Here is a 21,451-nt window from a genome sequence, read left to right on the forward strand (position 1 = left end):
ATATTTGAAAGTATTTGTAGTAAAAATTGGCAGTGGAAATTCTGAAAAAACCCTCAATGGCTGACACCTAGAAGTGTTCTATGCATATTTTCTGGATGAGTGAACTAGAGCAGTTATTCATAGTGAACATAGAAATGATAAAAACACATTCATAATAAGAATTATGTATGGTCAAGGGTTTATTAATAAAATACACAAACAAAAACTTACATAATAAATCATTTAAGAAAATAAAAACAGCCTTGGAAGATTGCTAAGTGCATAGAGCATTTGCTATACAAACCTGAAGATGTGAGTTCAAATCCCCAGAATGCAAACAGAAGCTGTGTCCATTGGTACTGGTCTACAATCCTAAAGCTTCTGTGAAAAGATGGGAAGTGGAGCATGAGAATCCCAGGGAAGTTCAGATCATCTGATAAAAGATAAATAATTAGTTATATGTAAACTGAGCTTGGTAGTAGTATAAGTGATTTTATCACAATATGGTTTTTATTTCAATTTTTCTTATAAGTCAAGTTGAAAACACTAAGTTGTACCTTTTACCCCACATTAATTTATCCTCTAAAATAATTGTGATTATCTGGAAGTTTTTTAAATATCTACTAAATACAGATCATTGTTTTAGTAACAATCTATTTCTTTGCTAGTGAGATTAATTGAAACACTATTTTTAAAATTCACCATGACCGCTAACTTTTAGATCTTTTCTGCAATATCATCACCCAGAAAAACATGCACATAAATGATGCTATCTTTTGGCTTTAGTACAGATAGAGCATATTTTTTAATATAACCTTATATATATACTCATATATATATAAGTTATATTGTTTAGAAAATAAGAGTTAGAAAATATGTACCCTTTCAACAGTTTCTATTTAGTTGCCATTGTGTTATAGTATCACTTTCTTATACTTAGTCTACATAGTGTATAAATATTCAGTCATCTCTAAATGTGGTAAGTATAAACAATATGCCAAATGCTGTGCATATGAGTGGAGAGCATGTCCACTTCCTCTCTCTTGAAATCTGTGCTAGTAATCTTTCCCGAATTGTGGTGGGCTTTTTGTTTGTTTGTGTGTTTTTCTCTAAAATTGTTTTGGTTGTCCAGGGTCTTCTGTGCTTCCACAAAAATTTTAGGATTTTTTTTCCTTCTATTTCTATTAGGAGAATGCAATGGGATGTTGTGTTGAAATTGCACCAAATTTATAAATTGCTTTTCAAAGAATAGTTTCTCTCACAATATCAATTTTTCCATTCTGTAAGCATGGGAGGTATTTCCATTTTTTGGTGTCTTTTTCAATGTCTTATCTGAGATTTAAAGTTTTCACTGTAGAGGTCTTTGGCATCCTTGCTTAGGTTTATCTCTAGATATATATTTGAGGCTACTATGAACAACAGTGATCACTTTCTCAGTGTGCTCCTTATTGGTGTATAAAAAGGCCAGAGATATTTGAAAGTCAAATTTGTATCTTTCCTCATTACTGAAACTGATAATCAACTCTAAAAATTTTAGCAGAATTTTGAGTCTCTTGAGTAGAAGACCATATCATATACAAAAATAATCCAACTTCTTCCTTTCCTATCTGTGTTTCCTTTACTGATGATATTCTTTATTCTTGTACCAATAGCCCTGTTATCTTCCCTAAAACTAGAGTTCACAGAATAGTAGCTATAAAGATGACATGAATTAAATCCACAGTGGTCTACACTGTTGAGTTTGAACTATATGGGCGTTTAGTGAGAGTTAAAATACCAAGTTTAGCCAACATTAGGAACTATTTTGACATGACTGCTTCAACTATATTGGGAACATGGCAAACTTACTCTTAAAATACACTAATGGTTTAAAAATTACAAATTTGCATAATAGCTCCCTCGGCTACACACCCCTAAAAATGCATATGCATGTAAATGCTTCTAAATGGACTTGCTGACGGCGGCACTATTTGCAGTAGCACTAAGCTAGGTCTATGTATACCCCTAATTTTATAAAAACAAGGAAAATTAACTATATTATATAATATTGTACTGCAAAATAAAGAAAGGAAGCAATCAATTTCTTTGTAAAAGCAACCTCGTTGGTATATCCCTGAAGAAATTGCTAGAGAATACAAGAAGTGTCTGATGGTACAGAAACAGAGAGAACTTATGAGATTCTAGAAATGGTTACTCTGTATACCTGATGAAATGACTGCAGACTCTATCTATCTAGGTATCTTCTGTCAACCATCTATCCATGCAGAGAACAAAATATAAAAATCCTCAGTATTATATATACTTAGAGTCACAATATCACTGTATAAAATGAACCTGGGTTACATAATTATTTCTAAGTATCGATAAAGAACATCTTAATTTGATATTGATCATAGAACAAATTATGAAGTTATGTGCTCAGGTTTAGAGCCTGTCAAAAACATTATATATCATAATCTAGTTAGTTCTCCAGTCAGTTATTTTTAATAATTTTATATAAGTGACAATTTTATAATCAGGTCTTCTCTGTCCCAGGTAATAAAAAAAAGAGAGTATGCAAGATGAAGGCCTGTACACTGTCATTACAAAATCTCTCTTCAAGTTGACAGAATCATTAATCAACATATTTGAGCTGTGGTTACTCATCATTTTCAGAGCAACTAAATCAATATCTTCCATCTCACATTTAACCACTATACTATCAGAGATTTTACTGAATTTTTTGTTAGAATTAAGATTGAGAATAGATCTGTGGAAGTCTTTCTGTCCTATGAAACAAGCACTGAGTTTTAAAAGGAAGCTGTTATTTTAGTTTCCTCTGTTGAGATTTCTCTGTTTAAATTTGTACTCCATTTTTTATTTGTAATTTTGATGAACAATTTTTTGAGTTCTTTGTATAATTTGGAGATGAGACCTCTGTCTGATGTGGGGTTGGTGAAGATCTTTTCCCATTCTGTAGGCTACCGATTTGTCTTGTTGACTATGTCCTTTGCTTTACAGAAGCTTTTCAATTTCAGGAGATCCCATTTATTAATGGTTTCTCTCATGTCTGTGCTACTGGGGTTATATTAGGAAGTAGTCTCTTGTACTAATGCATTCAAATATACTTGCCACTTTCTCTTCTATGTAGTTCAGTATGACTGACTATATGTTCAGGTCTTTGATCCATTTGGATCTAAAATGGCTGAAAGACACTTAAGGAAATGCTCAACATTCTTAGTCATCAGAGATACACAAATCAAAACAACTCTGAGATTCCATTTTATACCTGTAAGAATGGCCAAGATAAAAAAACACTGATGACAACTTATGCTGGAGAGGTTGTGGGGTAAAGAGAACTCTCCTGATTGCTGGTAAGACATCAAGCTGCTACAGCCCCTTTGGATATCAGTATTGTGATTTCTCAGAAATTTAGGAAACAACCTTCCTCTAGACCCAGCAATACCACTTTTGGGTATGTATCCAAAGGATGCTCAATTGTACCACAAGATATGTGCTCAGCTATGTTCATAGCAACATCGTTTGTCATAGCCAGAACCTGGAAACAACTTAAATACCCCTTGGCCAAAGAGTTGATAAGGAAAATGTGGTACATTTACACAATGGAGTACTACACAGCAGAAAAAAATAATGACATTTTGAAATTTGCAGGCAAATGAATGGAGCTAGAAAACAAATTGAGTGAGGTAACCCAGTCTCAGAAAGACAATTATCATACGTACTCACTCATAAGTGTTTTTAAACATAAATCAAAGAAAACCAGCTTACAATTCACAATCCCAAAGAACCAATACAGCAAGGAAGACCCAAAGAGAGACATACATGGTTCTAATCTACATGGGAAGTAGAAAAGGATAAGATATCCAGAGTAAATTGGGAGCATGGGGACCATGAGAGAGGATTGAAGGGGAGAAGAGAGGAAGGGAGAGGAGCAGAGAAAAATGTATAGCTCAATAAAATCAATAAAACATGAAAAACAAAGAAAAATAACCCACTGTTATAACCCACCACCACCACCTCTTCTCTGCACTGTGGAGAGAGCACTATGCTTTTTGACTATTTCCTTTTTCTTCCAATTATCCAAAACACAGTAGCAAGACTCTGAAGAAGTAATTCTGTGTTCCTTTTCTGCAAATTTACCAGACCTTTGTTTTCAATATTTATGACTTAGGTCCATGATGCTGTGGTGTTTCTTCTCTTTATTAGTTTTGCAGAAGCTTTGATACATATGCAAAGAAAATAAGATTGTGTTTATGGATAATGTCAGCCCTCTGGGATATAATTCCAATTTAATTGCAATCAAGTAGCTAATGCAGCCACATCTTTTTCACAGCATTGCAACTATCTAGGGAGGTAACTCCTTGTCCTCAGTTGTCAGTTTTATTGCTCCCAGGATTATCTAAAAACTTATTCCTGTGATAGGTATCTAAAATAGAAGAGAAATAGTCTTTTTTCTTGTTATGCAATCATATTCACAGTTCTACATCTTCATGGTCTTTTACCTTAAGAAATAGTTTTCATGTTCATTCTTCATATAATTTCACATAGGCATCATTAAGTTGTCAATATTTTAGGAATGACTATGACATGCTGTTTTCTCACATTTGTGGCATCGATTGTACAGGCTCAGCCATCTCCCCTGTCTATTGTGACAACAGTCTGCTCTTAATTGAGGTCTACTTACTCACCTCCTCAGACATCTTCACAGCCATGTGAAGCCTGCTGTAAATAGAGTCTGAGTTCATTCGCAAGCTCCTTTAGCACATCCTAAGATGTCTGTTCTATTTGTTGTTCTTCAGTGAGGTAATTCTCAATTATATTCTTACACTTTCAGTTTTTCTGAAATGTCACACTTTATTAACTTTGCCTCCATTTACATATGATGCAACATGTCAACATTAGGTAATATTTCCAATATTTTGAAAACTCTTTTAGTTTCTGGAATCATATCAACTTAGTTTTAACGTTGACAGACAGTTTGTCTGTTTATTTAAATGTTGATATTCTGTGCATGTCAGTGTGGTTAGTGGTTTTCGTCAACTTGCTACAATCTAAGGTTGTCTGAAAAGAGGAATAGTAAATTTTGAAAAGGCCTCTGTCACACACAGTAGCATGTAGGCAAGTGTGTGTGCAATTTCTTGATTAATAATTGATATAGGAGGGTCTAGTCCACTGTGGGAAGGTGGTCCTGGGTTATAGGAGCAAGCTGAGAAAGTCATGGGGAGCAAGCCAGCAAGCAGTACTCCTCAAAGGTTTCTGCTTTAGTTCCTGCCTCCAGGTTCCTGTCTTAAGTTCCTCAGGGATGAATTGTGACCAGGGATGAATAAGTCAAATTAACACTTTCCTCTTCCAGGTTGCCTTAAGTCATAGGGTTTATCAAGCAGTAAAAAGCCCATTAAGACCCTTTCTAATTATGGATGTTACTTATAGGAGCCTTTCCCCTCAGGATATTTTCTTCTGATTTCTAAGATTGCCTTTCTACTTTTTTTTTTTAAAAAAAGAAATCCTTTCATTGTCTGCCTCTAAAAATTTTATTTCTTCATGATGTAACTGATAACTTTTGTTACTTATAATGGACGGAAGTGTTTGTTTATGTATTTGAGAAGTTAAAATGTGTTTTTCCCATGCTTCTTGATAACTGATACACGAAGATGTTAATTTGACTTTATGACATTCATTTTCCCCCTATCGTTTGGATTCTTATTTTCACATTCTTTCTGTGAATGCACCTGCATGTGCGCGCACGCACACACACACACACACACACACGCACACGAGCACGCATGCGTTAAACTAATCTCTATCATCTTCCAATCCCTTTTTTACTGTTGTTCTTCCTCATGAAAAGAAAGAAAAATCTTACATCCTTGCATTCTTACACTTCTGTCCTTCTCTCAGCCTTTGTCTGACAATACAGACAAACTTTAAGTCCAGTTTCCTGCCAATGGGTTTTATTTCAGAAGACATGTCTGTTTCTACCTCCAAGAACCAGTAGCCTTCTAGACGCCACGTTGCATAACAAATTTTTCTCTCTTTTAGCAAACATGTTAAATCTGGACTGTGCTCGGTCTTGGGCATTCTGACTGTGAAGCACACAGTTAACTCACATTCACTGTTCACTGATGTTTTGTGAGAGCTGAGAATTACCCTACCTTAGTGTGCAGCACGCCCTCACTCAGCGGGCCTCAGTATCGGCCCTACTCATGCTTTGCATGTTCATTACATTTCCTGTGCATGGAGATGCTTATCTTACTTTTGATCCTGGCTATGTCTTTCCAATTTTCTTTTTATCTAACTTATCAAAAAATATTGTATTTTTAGAGCAAAGCGGAGACCTGAAAGCCTGAACTCATAATGCTGTCTTGCCTGGAGACTCCTTTTCAATTTATTCTTTTCATCTGATACATATTTCTTGGCCAGTTATTAAAGGTTGTTCTATCCTTAATTGAAATATTTTTCACTGTTTTCTTCTAAATTAGAAACTAGATTCATATAGACTCTGATGATGTCCCAGAACACTAGTGTGCGTGCCCTGTGTGCCATTTATCACTGGAAAAGCTTCTTCATGCCCTCTCCTGTGCAGTTCCTCACTCCTCTCAGAGGTACTGGTTTACAAATAGCAAAGCAAAGTATCTGCCACATGAGTTCATAGGGATGACATCACCTGTATTAGTTACTTCACTGAAAACTCTGTACAAGTACGGGTCATCTGGGAAGAGAGGTTGTCAACTGAGAAAACGCATCCACCACATTGACCTGTGGGCAAGTCTTTTGATAATTTTCTTGATTAATGATTGATATAGGAGGACCCAACTCACTTTGTGTGGTGACCCAGAACTCCATATAGTCAACAATATGCGTTGCTCATATTGTTTAGTGAATAAATCTGTTTTGGCTAATGGCTTAACAGAGTAAAACCAGGAGGCAAGTCCAAACAGAGATATAGAAAGAGAGTAGGCAGAGTCAGATAGATGCCATGTAGCTGCCAAAAGGAAAAGTTGCCAGTCACCCACTGAGGAAACAAGGCATGTACAAAATGAGGTGATGCCATGAGATTGTGGTGATGCACAGATTAATAAAAATGGGTTAATTCAAGACATAAAAGCTAGCTGAAAATATTCTTGAGCCATTGGCCAAACAGTGTTGTAATTAATATAGTTTCTGTGTGATTATTTGGGTCTTGACTGCCAGGAAACAAATAAGAAGTCTCAGGTTACAATATCTGAATCTGTCTTTATTGTGCATCTGTAATCATTTTCTGACCAGGAGCATCTATTTTTTTTAATGCTAACCGGACATGGCTAGGACCAACTCTAACAACTTGCCTGTTTGCTTTACCCTGTCCAATATGGCAGAGGTATTCTCCCTGCCTCTGTGAGCCATTAAGCAATTTGTAACATGATGCTCACAGACCCCCACTTATGTACTCTACAGCAGTACCTCCCAAAAGAGCCAGAGTCATTCAAAAGCTGTTCTTGTGTCAGCATGAACCAGGAAGCTTTTCCTTAAAGAAGTCATGCCTCTGCTTGTTGCCAGCAAACAGAGCCTATCTGGAAAAAAATGCTACTGAGAAGCTGCTATGCTTGGCTCCCCATTATTGTGGGTCCACAAGCCCTTTCTTTTATGCTTTCTTAGACTTTTTTAGGTCTTATGTGGATCTATGCCACACTGGACATCATTTTGTAAATGGAGACTGCTCATTTGTTTGCCGTCCATGTTAACACAAAAAATAAACAGAAACTATATTAATTACAGCACTGCTTGGCCAGTAGCTTAGGTGCAGTTCTAACTAGCTATATTAACCCATTTTTATTATTCTGTATATTACCAAGAGGCTGTGGCTTACTCAGTAAGGCTCCAGTGTTTGTCTCCTTCAGCAGCTACGTTGTGTCTCCTTGACTCTACCTATTCTCGTTCTCTCTCTCTCTCTCTCTCTCTCTCTCTCTCTCTCTCTCTATATATATATATATATATATATATATATATATATATATATATATATATATCTTCTAGCCTGGATATATTCTGCCCTGCCATAGGCCAAAGCAGCTTTATTCATTAACCAAGAAAAGCAATACACATACAGAAGAACATCCCACATCCCTCTATCATAATTAATCACTCAGTCCCCATAGACTGAATAGAAACTCAATGTGCTTCAAGTGTAAAAATATGTCTGCACACACACACATGTGTGTGTGCCCACTCTGGGGAGACAGAGATGAGAATGGCTGAAAGCTTGAGGGAAGGGCACAAAATAAGAGTTCCAAATGCATATTGAAGGAACATTGGAAGGTCATGACATTAGCACATGAGTTTTGACGTACTGCAGCAGTATGCAAGTTACTTAGTAGTTAGGCAAAACTTTCTCAAATCTTAGATACTAGGAACTTATGACTCTTCAGCATCAGCATCACTGCCTCCTCTCCTTCCCACCTCTCTTTCATATACTCGAGATCCTTACTCCATCAGTATGCACTCGGATCACTTCTGACCTGCCATGGGGGAAGAGAACAGACACTTCTTCCCTACAACATGCTGTTTGGGGACTTTTGTGATCTAAAATGAATCATTCCTAATCTGTGAATCAATAGAGGTTACGAGTTTCACCAGCCAAATAAACAAAGTAATCAACTTCCTCAAATTACATGCTTGATAGATCAAAGAAAAATGGGAAACTTGATATTGATCTTTCTACCATGTTCCTTGGGAAACTGACTTTTGCTTTCCTTGAGTTAATCACCTATTCTCTCCCCACTTGCATCTGCTAAAAATAAAAATAAGTAAGTTTTACTTACCTTTTCCTTTCTTGAGATATTTATTTCCTTTAAAGTTGACAGTAAATCCCTTCTTGTTAAAAGTAATGAGATAAATTGGACTGAGTAGCTGTGTGTTAATTGCCTACTTACTGAAAAGCAATGTGGCAAAAGTGGCTAAATAAAGAAAATTTATTTTGGAGTATTCATTAGTGAGTCACAGGAAAAATGTTTTCACTAATCAATGGAACATATTGCTTCCTCTATGCTCTTTATATTAATTGCTTGTTGATTTCATTGGCAAAATCATTATATTGCTTTGTGAAATATATAGATAGAACTTTTCTATTGCAATTAGCAATGAATTTCTTCAAGGGTTGAAACTCTTCAGCTAATAAGAAAATATAGCTGGATATGTTGGCACATGTTTATAAACTTAGACTTGGGAAGTTGTCACAGGTGGGTTGTTAGTTCAAGGTGAGTGAGTTCAAGCTACTTAACCAGTTTGAGGCCACGTGAGCTACCTAAAACCCTCCCTCAAAATCCTGCCAGTAAAAGGAAATGTAGTCATTTTTTGACCAAGCATATTATCATTCTAAAAATATATCTGTGGCTCCCAAATTTATTTCACAGAATTCTAGAAACAGGTAGATGATTCTTAGCCATAGGAAATATAAAGTCAACAAGTAGATAATAAGCAAGCATAAGCCCAGGGCAAATAACACACTGATGATGAGCAGACTAACAGATACATGGTCAAATAGAGCTTTGGCAGACTAGAATTCTCAGCTTGCAAATTTTAGCTTGAGTAGTGGCATGAATGAGATAATTAGATAAGAAATATGTTGGAGATGAATACCTGAGGAAGAGGAAGGAATTATGTGGGAAAGAGAGACGCCAAGTCATGGCCCAATCTCAATGAAGACGATCATCAGGGAACTCTGAGACACAGAACTTTAATAAATCACAGCAGGTACCAGCCCTTGATGGCCCCAGGAAACAGATTCACACCATTTGAACAGAAAAGGAGGGGACATTAAGTTGGGAAACTTTCTTTTTATATTATTTTCAAGAAGTTCCTGAAGAGCAATTGCCCCCAAATTCTGTATCCTGCAGGGTTTCTAGAAACTAAGAAAGTGGGATTCCCAGGAGTAAGGGAAGGCCTTGAGGGCTCTTCAGAGCATTCACTGTGTGAAACACCTTGTAAAGGGAGCGTTCTGATACTTCAGTAAAAATTTGCCTAGCTACGTTGAGGGAGGACATGTGAATGTGTTGATAATGTGTTCTGGTTGTGTCTCCTTCACGTGACGGCAGGAGACTAAGCTCTGGAAAAAGTAGAGATAATTTAAAGGAAAATGGATGAGATAGTTTGGGTATATTTTGCAAAGATCACTCTGTTAAAATGCTGTCTGAAGGTAGACTAAGAACTGGCAAGCAATTGTGACAGATCACACAGACACACACACATGCATGCACACACACATACATTCTACAGCTAGTAATAAGCAGTTAAGATACCATACATATATGTCTTTTCTAAATATCTTGATGTATTAGATACAGGGAAATTTTTAATTTTTATTGAAAATAAAATAACTGTATATTTTTTTAAAAATTAAAATTAAATGACCTTATTTCCCTTTTCCAACCCTTCCTATTCACCACTCCCTATTCTCTCTTTCTCTAATTCCCTCTGCCTTGTTTACTTTAACTGTCATTCCAAACGGTACCACCCACTAAGTCAGTACATGGTACTTGTATACTTGTTTTTAGGACTGATCACTTAGCAAAATCTCTCCTTCTCTCAGCATTCCTTAGTTTCCTGTTGTTTTATGTCTGGTGTTGGGGCCTCATGAGGTTGACCACTTGAATACTAGCAAGTCTATTAGTGTCACATTCATCATTAATGGCATTTGCTAATTAATTCATCTTTTGAAACCTTTCAAATATAAGTATTGTATTAAAGCACTGCCAAGAGTTGATAGCGCTTTTTGTCACTCTCCTACCACACACACACACACACCTGGTCCCAAAGCCATTCAGTCCCAAAGAAACATAGAGAGGCCTACATTAATTATAAACTGGTTGGCCTATTAGCTCAGGCTTCTTAGTAACTAATTTGTACATTTTAATATGATCCATAGTTCTTGTCTGTGTTAGTCATGTGGCTTGGTACCTTTTATTAGTGAGGCATTTTCATCAAAGTTCACAGTATAAACACATTTTTATTGGAACATGGCCACACTATCTTTACAGAATATAGTATACGATTGCTATATTCCAATAGAAATAAACTAATTGTAGGAGCAATGACATAACCTGCACAACCTAAAATATTCAGTATCCAACCAGTAATGGAAAAGGCACCTGGCCCAAGAATTAGCCTCCATCGATTGCCATTCAATGTGTGAAATAGAGGACTTAGGGTTCTCTATGTCTAGTCTTTCATCTTGATTCTATCATAGCCCCACAGTTTGCTACTTTATATACTATAAACGCTATAATGAAAAGCTTTTGTCCTAAATAATCAATTATCTTTCAGAGAAAATTCAAACACAATTATTTAACATGTATTAGCACACTGAACCATCCCTAGCCTATTTTTTGTACGTAGATATTCTAATAGCAAACAATCCAAAATTGTCTATTTTATCTTTTTTGCAATATAAACAGATATGTAATCAATTGTTACAGCTTTTAAAATAAGTATTATTGTGTTACTTTATTTTAAAGGTTGTTTTTTGTGAGTATAGAAAGTTCGCATGAAGACTTTTCAGTTTCTTTCCTTCCTGCTGATAGTACTCAGTTCCATTGCTTTTTGGCCTGTATTGTTTCTAATGAAAAGTTTCTGCCCTCTAAGGATATTACAGATTTTTATCTTTAACATTTTTTTCTAGCAGTGATGAAAAAGTACACTTATATGTTTTTATCTGTGCTTATTCTGCATGGATTCAATAAACTCCCAGTTATTTGCACTTAATGACTTTCAAACATTTTTCAACACATATACAGTGTCCCAACTGGATAGTTGGTAGTCATTCTATCAGCTTCTTCATATTTTCCACCTCTGAGCATAAATTAAGAGGAGAGAGAAAAGTGTCCCAATATCATCCTTAAGGGTACACTGCCAATGACCAATGTATCTCCCAGTCACTCCAATGTCTTAAAGTATCAATCAGAACCACTAGTAGCACCTAACAGGGCAAAGGTCTCAAACACAGGGATCTTTGGAGAATGTTTAGCTTCCAAAGTGCAGTTGGATCCAATATTCTATGAAGATAGACAAGTAGTTTTCTAATTTTATACAGACACACACACACACACATATATGAGTTCTAAAGTTTCCATTATATTCTCTTTTAATAATTTTTATCCCATAAATTTTTTCTACTTCCTTTTTAAATTTTTATGTGTATTCTTTAAAAAAGCATTACCAATTCTTAATAATTAACAGGTTTTATCTGCTAATTATTATTTTATCTGTCATTCTGAGATCCATTTCTGCATAGTGACTTTTCTCTTGTTGTGACTCCAATTTTGCTGCTTCTCCAAAGAAGGTTTGAATTTATAGTGAACATTATAAATGTAATTGTTGTTGGATATTTTTAATTTTAATGGCCTGCCCTGACTTAGAGTTGTTTTCTGTTTCAGCAAGGAGTTTATTTATGAGTTTAGCTGACTTCTAGTAACCTCTTTTCAAGTATAATGACTAGCCCTTATTCCATCACCATCGTTATCATCATCATCATCATCAATGAACTATGCCATCCCTACTTCTAATAGATGACTTTCTTGTGATTGCTACTGCTTGACTAGTTTTGCTCAACAAGAAAAGCCATTCTGATCTGGTCTGTAATCAAATTCTTCCACCCTGTGCAACACCTGGGTGTTCATCTCAGAACTTCATTTAACCAATCCTATGGAATGTTTGCCTGAAAACATACATTTGATCTACCATACAGACTTCATAAATACTCATGATGAATTTTCAATGATCTTTCCCTACAAAGCCACTTCCTTTATGAGACTCTGCCCAGTGGTTTCCAGTTTCCTCAGTAGCTGCAAATTTGTTCTGCTTCTGCCCCAGAGACACTCTTAAACTCTTATTGGATCTTCTTTTCATGTCATCACCTGGGAAGGGAATCTTTTCCAAATCTGGAAACTCACATGGCTCGCCTCACTTATCCATCCTCTTATGTGAGTCAGATTTCAGTTCTCAGGATAGTCTTTGCATATTTGTTCAGTTTTCTTAGTTGCTTCGAAAGCTGTTTTACTATCATTCAAAACGAAATATATTCCAAATAAACAAACACTGTTAAAAAACATACTGTATCACTGACTATCCTCGGAGAATCGATTATATTCTCTGTCTTTAAATCTTTTATCTTTAAAATAATAAGTATATTTTGATATGCTTTGTTTTGGATAATTTGCTAAAATCCATCAATTATTCTCTTCATCATCTCTAAATGCCAAACTTTCTCTGCCATACTTTCTGTTATTTATTTGTAGGCAGTCACAGATAGGACCAGAATTTGAATCCTTTTAATCTCTGTTAACTCTATTTGACTTCAAAAAAATTCTCCTTTCTTACTATTTGCTGGTCAAGTATCATATTTTCTCAAAGACATTTAATTTTGTCTAGTGTCTCAAATAATTTATATAACATGTGACTATCAAGTAACATTGCCTTTATTACCAAGTAACAGTATCCCTTTCTAATATGAGTGGTTCATTTCCAACATACCTCACTTCTCATGAGTCCAAAGCTTTAATATCCAGTTGTAATTTATTTTAAGAAACAGGGAATCTACAGGCTTTGATTCTGAACTTCATAAAACAAAACATATTTGAAAGTTGTTATAATCAAGTTTTGTTTTGTTTATAATTTGCCAAATGATAAAACCTCACATGAGGAAAAGGAAAAGCATAACTACATATTTTTCTTATGGTTTTAACAGAAGAGTTCATGGCAAATTGATCAACCCTCAGTCAATTAGACTTTGACATATACTAATAAGATCTAATTGAGGAATTATGAAGACATTTGCTCAGGAGAAAATGAGCACATAATTACACCATAAAGAGGTTAAAGAACCAATGTTACCCAGCTGGAAGAATATTAGTTGGAGTCCCAATGGCATCTATAAAGGATACTTCGTAATACATCTATGAAATATAGCACTGAAAAGGCCAATTAAGATATATAGAATAATTCATTTTTAATTGTAAGAGTTCAATTTTAAACTTCCATTTTCCCCTTTGCTTCTGTCCACTTCAGGTGCTGGGGGATGGTCACCATCAGACAGTGACCACTATCAATGGCTTCAGGTTGATTTTGGCAATCGGAAGCAGATCAGTGCCATTGCAACCCAAGGAAGGTATAGCAGTTCTGACTGGGTGACGCAGTATCGGATGCTCTACAGTGACACTGGGAGAAACTGGAAACCCTATCATCAAGATGGGAATATCTGGGTGAGTCACTATCAGAAATGTATGCATGCAGAACTGAATGGAAAATATGTGAAAATGGGAGAGGACTCACATGGGCTATTCATAGTTGCAAATATTGGTCTATGAAAACTATTGGAAGTCTACTAATTAACCAATTAATTAACTAATTCAGCTTTGGTCATTAATTAGTATTTGTTTAAGCTGCAAATGCACATCCAATTCATAGATCAATGGGTCTCTGTCTTGATAAAGCATTTAAATCACCTGAAGAACTGTTAATACATAAAGACGCCGGTCACACCTGGACCAATCTGAATCAGATCTATAGAAAACCCAATTAAAGAATGGTCTTTCAAACCATCATTACAGATCTATATAAACATTCTATTATTCCATTGTGAAAAATATATAAAATTTGGTCCATGTACTCTGAAAATATATCAGCTCTGATTGGAAAGTTATGTTTTCAACCAAATAATCATCATAATAGAGTAATTATTACCACTAAATTATACATGAGCTATTTTAGTTTATCAAACTATATTTCAAATCTATGATAAAAATCAAGAAAAACAATGAGTATAAAACAGAAAAAAAGAAAAGGTAGAGGATTGGCTCATGGTAAGTGGGTACTTTCAACCTTTCAGGGCTCACTTATTGGAAATAGGTATTTTTTTAAAAGTGCAAAATGTTCATATGAGTTTTTGAAGTTGAGAATTTCCTATAGTTCATATGCATTACCACATGAGTGGCCAAACATGGCAACCATACTGTGAACTAGGCACGTGATCTCTAATGATAAATATGTTCCCCCAAGAAGGATTGTAGAAATAACTCATCTCAGGCCAAGCTATCTGTCAATAATACCTATTTATTGTAATTTATTGGAAACACATTAAAAGGAAAATATCCCTTTAATGAGAAGTTCTCATTACATGCTGAAGATAACCCAAAGCCTCTGGCATAAATTACAGAAACGTGATTTTCAACCACAAACATAAAAAAAAATGGCTGTACAAATCTACTTATGTATGCAATAAAACAATAATATAGCGGCTAGTTATATGTAGTGATTTTAGAGTCTTGATTTGCTTTGATGGTGGATAGCAGTCAGGTTTAGTCACAGAAGGACTGGAGGCAGATATGTTTGAAAGGTAAGATTGCTCAGGATAACTCGAATTCCTCTGCTGATACATGTAAACAATAGAAATGATTGCTCCAGGGAAAACACTCTGAAAACAGACCATGGGGAGAAGATAGGCTGTGTGCAAAGAGTTCTCAAAACAGTTTATGTGGAGAAGATAGATTGTGTGTTCAAGAAGTTCTCAAAACAGATCAGGAGAACAAGATAGGCTCTGTGTGTAGAGTTCTCAAAACAAAACATGAGGACAAGATAGGCTGTAGGTGCAAAGTTCTCAAACCAGCTCATGTGGAGAAGGTAGGCTGTGTGTGCAAAGAGCATGTAGCCTTCTTTGATGCTGACAAAGTGGGGGCTTCTGTGATCTTATCCCATTCCAACATTAGTTTTATCTCTTCCTTTCATGCTTCTCATTGAAATTAGCATAGTGATGAGTGATGAGTAATAAGTGATGATTTCTAGAAGATTCTGTATGAGCTAATTACAAAACTTTAAAATTATAAACAAGTTTAAGGAGCAATGTAAATATTGTGAAATACATTTAAGTGCTAGTAAGCATTCCACATAATGAATCTAATAACCTCTGGCAGAAATGTTTGAATCCCTGCTAATATCAAGAATGATGACTGATATAAATTGCATTTGCCTCTAACCATCCTCAGCTACTTTGCTGTTATACTTTAAGAATTAATGGATAGAATGTTAACTCTTACAACATCAACAAACTATATCTATGCTTAATTTTAGTAATGATGATAAATATTACATTTTATTGTAATTAATCTATTTCTACTTAATATCTTGTAAGTTAGATAAGTTTAGACAAAGTTGAAAAGTCTTTTGGTTCACAGACTATTACAAGATGAAACTTTCAGGTAGTCAAAAGATTTTAAAGTTATTTTAAAGTTGACATGATATTGAGCTAACATTTCTTACTCATTCCTATGATTGACAACCTGAGGAGAATAGAAGGCAAGGTCATTCTATATATTGAACAGTAATTTTAACAAATATAAGTAGTTTTTACTGCTATAACTGTTAAGGAAATGGGTGTTATACCTAATACAATATTTTTCAAAGTCAATGTAAATATTTTGAGTGATTTTATAATTGTTGGTACTGTATGCAAAGAACCAACAAAAAAGGGAGTAAGTACTAATAAAAAAATCTTTCATGCTAGAAGCATGAACTCAAATCAAGGATATTACATACCCTGGGTCCCAGTACACCAGTTCTATCAACATCATTGTGCTGAGACCACCTGGCTCAATAGAGAGCCCCATTGTCACACAGGAGTTCACAAATATTGGTGGTTCCCAAAACAATAATAATAGGCATGCTTGTGAGAGAAAATCACTTGGAGGGGAGAGGGTGAGCAAGAGTAGTAATGAGGTAGGGGTAGGGGTAAGAGTGGTCACTAAGCAAAGTGCAAAGCTGTTTTAAAAATGAAAATTAAAGGATAGTAGCTATCGACAAATATCTACCAAGTAAACAAAGGGAAAAACAAATTACCTAAGCAAAAAATGTCAGCACTTCACACATTTTGAAAGTCATGAAACTTTGCCTGGAATTGTCCCTTTAAGAGATTCTTAAACTGGCCTATCTGAATATTTGATATGCAAAAATGTGAGCTGGTGAATGTGTCCAACTGGCCAAATCTTCCAGTCCTCTCTGATAATATTTAACACAATAGACTCCTGTATCCCTAAGGACATTTCCTTCTATGTAGTATCTCCTTTAGCACGTAAATGACAACTTTCAGCTGGGTGGTGGTGGCACACGCCTTTAATCCCAGCACTCTGGAGGAAGAGGCAGGCAGATCTCTGAGTACAAAGCCAATCTGGTTTACACAGCTAGTTCTATGACAGGCACCAAAGCTACAGAGAAACCCTGACTCAAAAGAGCAATAAATGAAGAAAGGAAGGAAGGAAGGAGGAAGGATGAATGAAAGAAAGAAAAGAGAAAGACAACATTCAAATAGGTAAAAAAGGATCCCCCTCATTGATTTTACATAGTTCTAGAACTCAAATTTGTACACTTCTATGAAGTATTTTTTGCAGGGTCTCTTATATGAAGGAAAAAAGAAATAATGTATGTGATAGTTTCTTACTAAAAGTCCAGTAAGCATGATATTAAATAAGAATTCCACCATTCAAGATTGCTCAAAAAATTTAATTACTCAGGGTTCAAAGCAGATATCTGAAAGCAAAATAACAAAATATTTATTAATGTTTAATAGGTTTATAGTATACATGTATTTTATTTGTTTTATTTTATTTATTATATATATTATCTTATATTTTATATCTTTCCAAATTTACCTGTATAATATAAACATGGTATTCTTTCTCTGTAGGAGAAAATGAGAATATATTCCTAATTATTTTTTAAAGAGTTTTGATCCATTTTGGAAGAGTAGCAGGTATCAGACAAAATTAATTACCACCATATGTCTTGGGAATTTGTACTGTAGAGAAATGTCTTCTCATATTGAAATTACATTGTTAGATTCTCAGCAAGAACATGGAAATATACATTCTACCATTATCTAACACATCAAATAGAGTATTAATTATTAAGAATTAAAAATTTGAAACTTTGTCACCTTGTTTTACATAATTTTATCACAGGAAACCCAATATGTACTCATAAGCTTTCATTCTTTCATCCAAATTTTAAGCATCTCAAATATCTGGAATGCAGACGGATTCCAGCAGGAAAAAAAATGTTTCTTGCGCTGTCAAATCAATAACTGCATTCCTTAATCAATACGAGCACTTAGTTAATTGTTACTAGCACTTAATTAAAGTTTCCAGAGAACTTTCTGTGTTTATTTGCTCGTTTTTGTGACAGCTGTAGGTTTTTCTGGGACTCACTTTGTGGATCAGGCTGGCCTTGAACTCACAGAGATCCACCTGCCTCTGGCTCCGAGTCCTGGGGTTAAAGATGTGCATCATCACCACCCAGCTCACACCCCTTTCTTCAATGAGACTGCAATATGTTGACTAAAAAGTGAAAGCTGAGCTGTGGTGTCAAAGGTCTGAATGAAGCATCTGGACTCATTCATTTATTTTATATTCCAGAAACTTTCAATTCTCCTCCAGGGCTTGAAATTCCTAATCTAAAAACAAGAAATAAAAACAGGATCTTAAGTTGCAAATATATAAGTAAGCAAACTTGGCAAGATATAATAATTTAGAAACACAAGTATTACCCACCCTAGAAGCAAATTTACACATCACGTCCACAGTGATGAGCACCCCAAATGCTTCAGTCCCCTCTGTCGTTTGCACATTCTATCTCTGTTTACTCTCATGCATGACTTCAAATACTCCACAATATTGCCAATAAAGGAAACATGACTTCATAAGCAAATCTCTGAAATGCATTCCAAATGAACACAGGGAAGAGAGTGCCTCAATACATCAGTGCCTGGCACACTGCAGGCCTGGCCAGCGACTTGGGCTGTGAGGCCTCGCTTTGAGCCAAAAGTCAGGTTAGTGCTTGTAACACATTATTTGTTACCATAATGATGGCCTTGTGTGCAATGAGCCATGTAAGGGGACAACGTTTAAAAATGAGTGGGTGATTCTGTCCTATCTTTTCAACCATTTGTCATAGTGGTTGCACTAATTTTCCAAATCATTTAAAAATCTGTTCTTATTAGGGATTCACAACATGAATGCAGTTCCACACTGTAGTAGTGTGCTTAGAATAGTCTTGCTGCATAAGACACTAAGGGAGAAAACCTCCCTCCAGGCTTGCCCAAATGTCCTCATCAGATGATGGCATCAACTGCCGTTTGCCAATGCAGTTGTCTTCATAGGTGTCTGAGGTTGTTCTTGCAGACTTTCACAGACAGATGTGTTGCTACAATAAGGTATTTGAAGGAAAGACCAAACAAGCGTATTTGAAAGAATAGTATCATTTTTGAGTATCTTATTTTCCCAATTGATCTTTTGTGTAAGTTAATAAAAATCTTTAATACTTTATATGGGATAAAATGGACTCCAAGATTAATTCAAAACAAGCTCCTTTGTTCTGTTAAATAGATTTTTTCATTTTTACCTTTTTTGGACTAGCTGATATTTTTAAACTTCCATAAATTTTAATAAGCCTAATGAGTATTTGGATCCTTTGATGCACATTGTTAATGTCTGTATAGTATATTTGATCATTCTTCTTTATTTTATTTGTATTGTGAGCATCTCATACTAATGGGTCATTGTTACAACTTATGTCAATTTGAAACCATCCAATATCTCTTCTTTACAGTACTAGGACTTTTCAAACAAATATGTCTGTGTATCTAATTTTTTTCCACAAAAATATGAAATATAGAAGCAATGTCATTGCGAATTTGAATTTTTGGTATACGTTTAAGGTTTTGGTATACAAGCAAGGGAAACTGGCGTAACCATCCACTGCTTTTCATTGACAGTCAAACGAGTAATTATTCTTTATAGTTCATTGAGATATTCATCAATTAGATATATAGGATATATGTAATTATCATTAAAATGTTAGAGTGTATTTTACTCTTTGGGAAGTTGTGTCATAAAGGTGCCCTGGGCTGGAGAGATAGCTCAGAAGGTAAGACTGTACTCTGCCCTTGCAGAGGACTTGTGTTCATTTTCAAAGACCTGCTGCAGGACACGTGCACTCTTCCTTAACTCCAGCTACAGGGCATCTGACTTCCATGGAACCTGTATTTGTGTGCACACTCTTCCCACACACATAACATTACTAACAATAAAGAAAATAAATATTTTAAATGATTCTTATCAAAAATATGAACATTCTTAAATACTTAATTTCATATTAGAATTACACAACAAGGAATCAATTTTTTGTCCTTATATTGAATTTGGGATTCAAATAAATATAAATGTTTAAAACATGATGAATATGGATACCTACTAAGATTTTTAATAAAATGATAATTGAGACACATGTGTGCATTCTGCTTAAGTGGTAACTTTGTAGAAATCAGAGGAATAATATTGTAGGATGTGTTAGACAACTTAGAACACAGTAAGCATTGCTTCTTGTGGGCAGAGGACTTGCAAGAAGCAGGCCCAGGAGCTCTGCATAGATCACCCTGGCTGCCTAGGTAATGTTATTCATATAGGTCCACAAATTTGCAGTCTGATAGATTTTAGATTTTCAGTCTCTGCATAATTTTTTTCAGCTGTAAAATAGGACTAATTATAGTATTTATCTTGTTTACCCAGTAGTATTTGCCTTAATGAAGGCTATTTGTATTACATTAATTTTCTATGTGACGATCTCAGAACAATGTGAATAATACTAGCTATCCAATTGTTCTGAATTTTGTAAATTTGAGATATTCAAAGGCATTGACCTAGGATATGACCTTAGATCTGGCCTTGAAAGTTGAAAATAAATATTGGCTTTACAATGACATTCTTCTATGTATTTGTTGACGTGAGTATTGTGTTAGACTGTGTTTTTCAGCCTGTGGTGAATAATAACTTAAAATGTAGGTAGAAAAGAGTTTAATATGCGACTCAAACCATAGTCCTATAAATCAACTATCATGGGTCCTACACATTGCCATAAAAATCGTGTCCAGAAAAAAATTTTAAAAAAGGTGTCAGGGAAAATATCATAAGGATGCTTCTGTTATGGTTATTTTATTTAATTCACAATTTTTAACTTTGAAACTCCAAGAAAGGAGATAAGCTATTTGAGTCCATAGTATGTATTTATGTCTTTGGGGCCTAATTGAAAACTGCAAGACAAACAAGAAGTCAAATCAGGTTTATAAGTGAGAGTTAGACTGTGTGAGAAAAATATGAGAAAGAGAGAGAACATAGAACATAAGAATATCCATAGACTAGGGAGTCTATTAGTGTGTGTTTGTTCATTCGTTTTGAGACAGGGCCTCTCTTCTAAGGGTGAAAATGAGGGGGATTCTGTGGTGAAGTTAGACACACACAGCTTGACCGTGTCCTAATAGAGCCACCCTTCCATCATTGTTTTGACCATGCAAAGAAGGATGAATAGGGCTAGGTGAGGCATGCTGAGGTGCTAAACATTGTTCCCTAAATGGAAAAAGAATTGTCCTGCAGATAGGAGGAAATGGAATGCTTCCTAAGCA

The 21,451-nt window shown here is 35.2% G+C and overlaps 1 protein-coding gene across 3 annotated transcripts in view; it reads left to right on the top strand.

Moving 5' to 3' along the window:
• Window positions 1-21,451, top strand: part of Cntnap2 (contactin associated protein 2) — a 2,084,252-nt gene that overhangs the window by 597,854 nt on the left and 1,464,947 nt on the right. For all 3 annotated transcript variants that reach the window (XR_012908553.1, XR_012908554.1, XM_075953824.1), the window contains exon 3: window positions 14,017-14,210. Coding sequence is in view for 1 of the 3 variants with exons in the window: in XM_075953824.1 (XP_075809939.1) it covers window positions 14,017-14,210 (194 nt within the window). In the remaining 2 variants the exon portion in view is untranslated. The remainder of the gene's footprint in view (window positions 1-14,016; window positions 14,211-21,451) is intronic.

Source organism: Microtus pennsylvanicus, chromosome 19 (assembly GCF_037038515.1).
Source record: "Microtus pennsylvanicus isolate mMicPen1 chromosome 19, mMicPen1.hap1, whole genome shotgun sequence".
Classification (NCBI taxonomy): Eukaryota; Metazoa; Chordata; class Mammalia; order Rodentia; family Cricetidae; genus Microtus; species Microtus pennsylvanicus.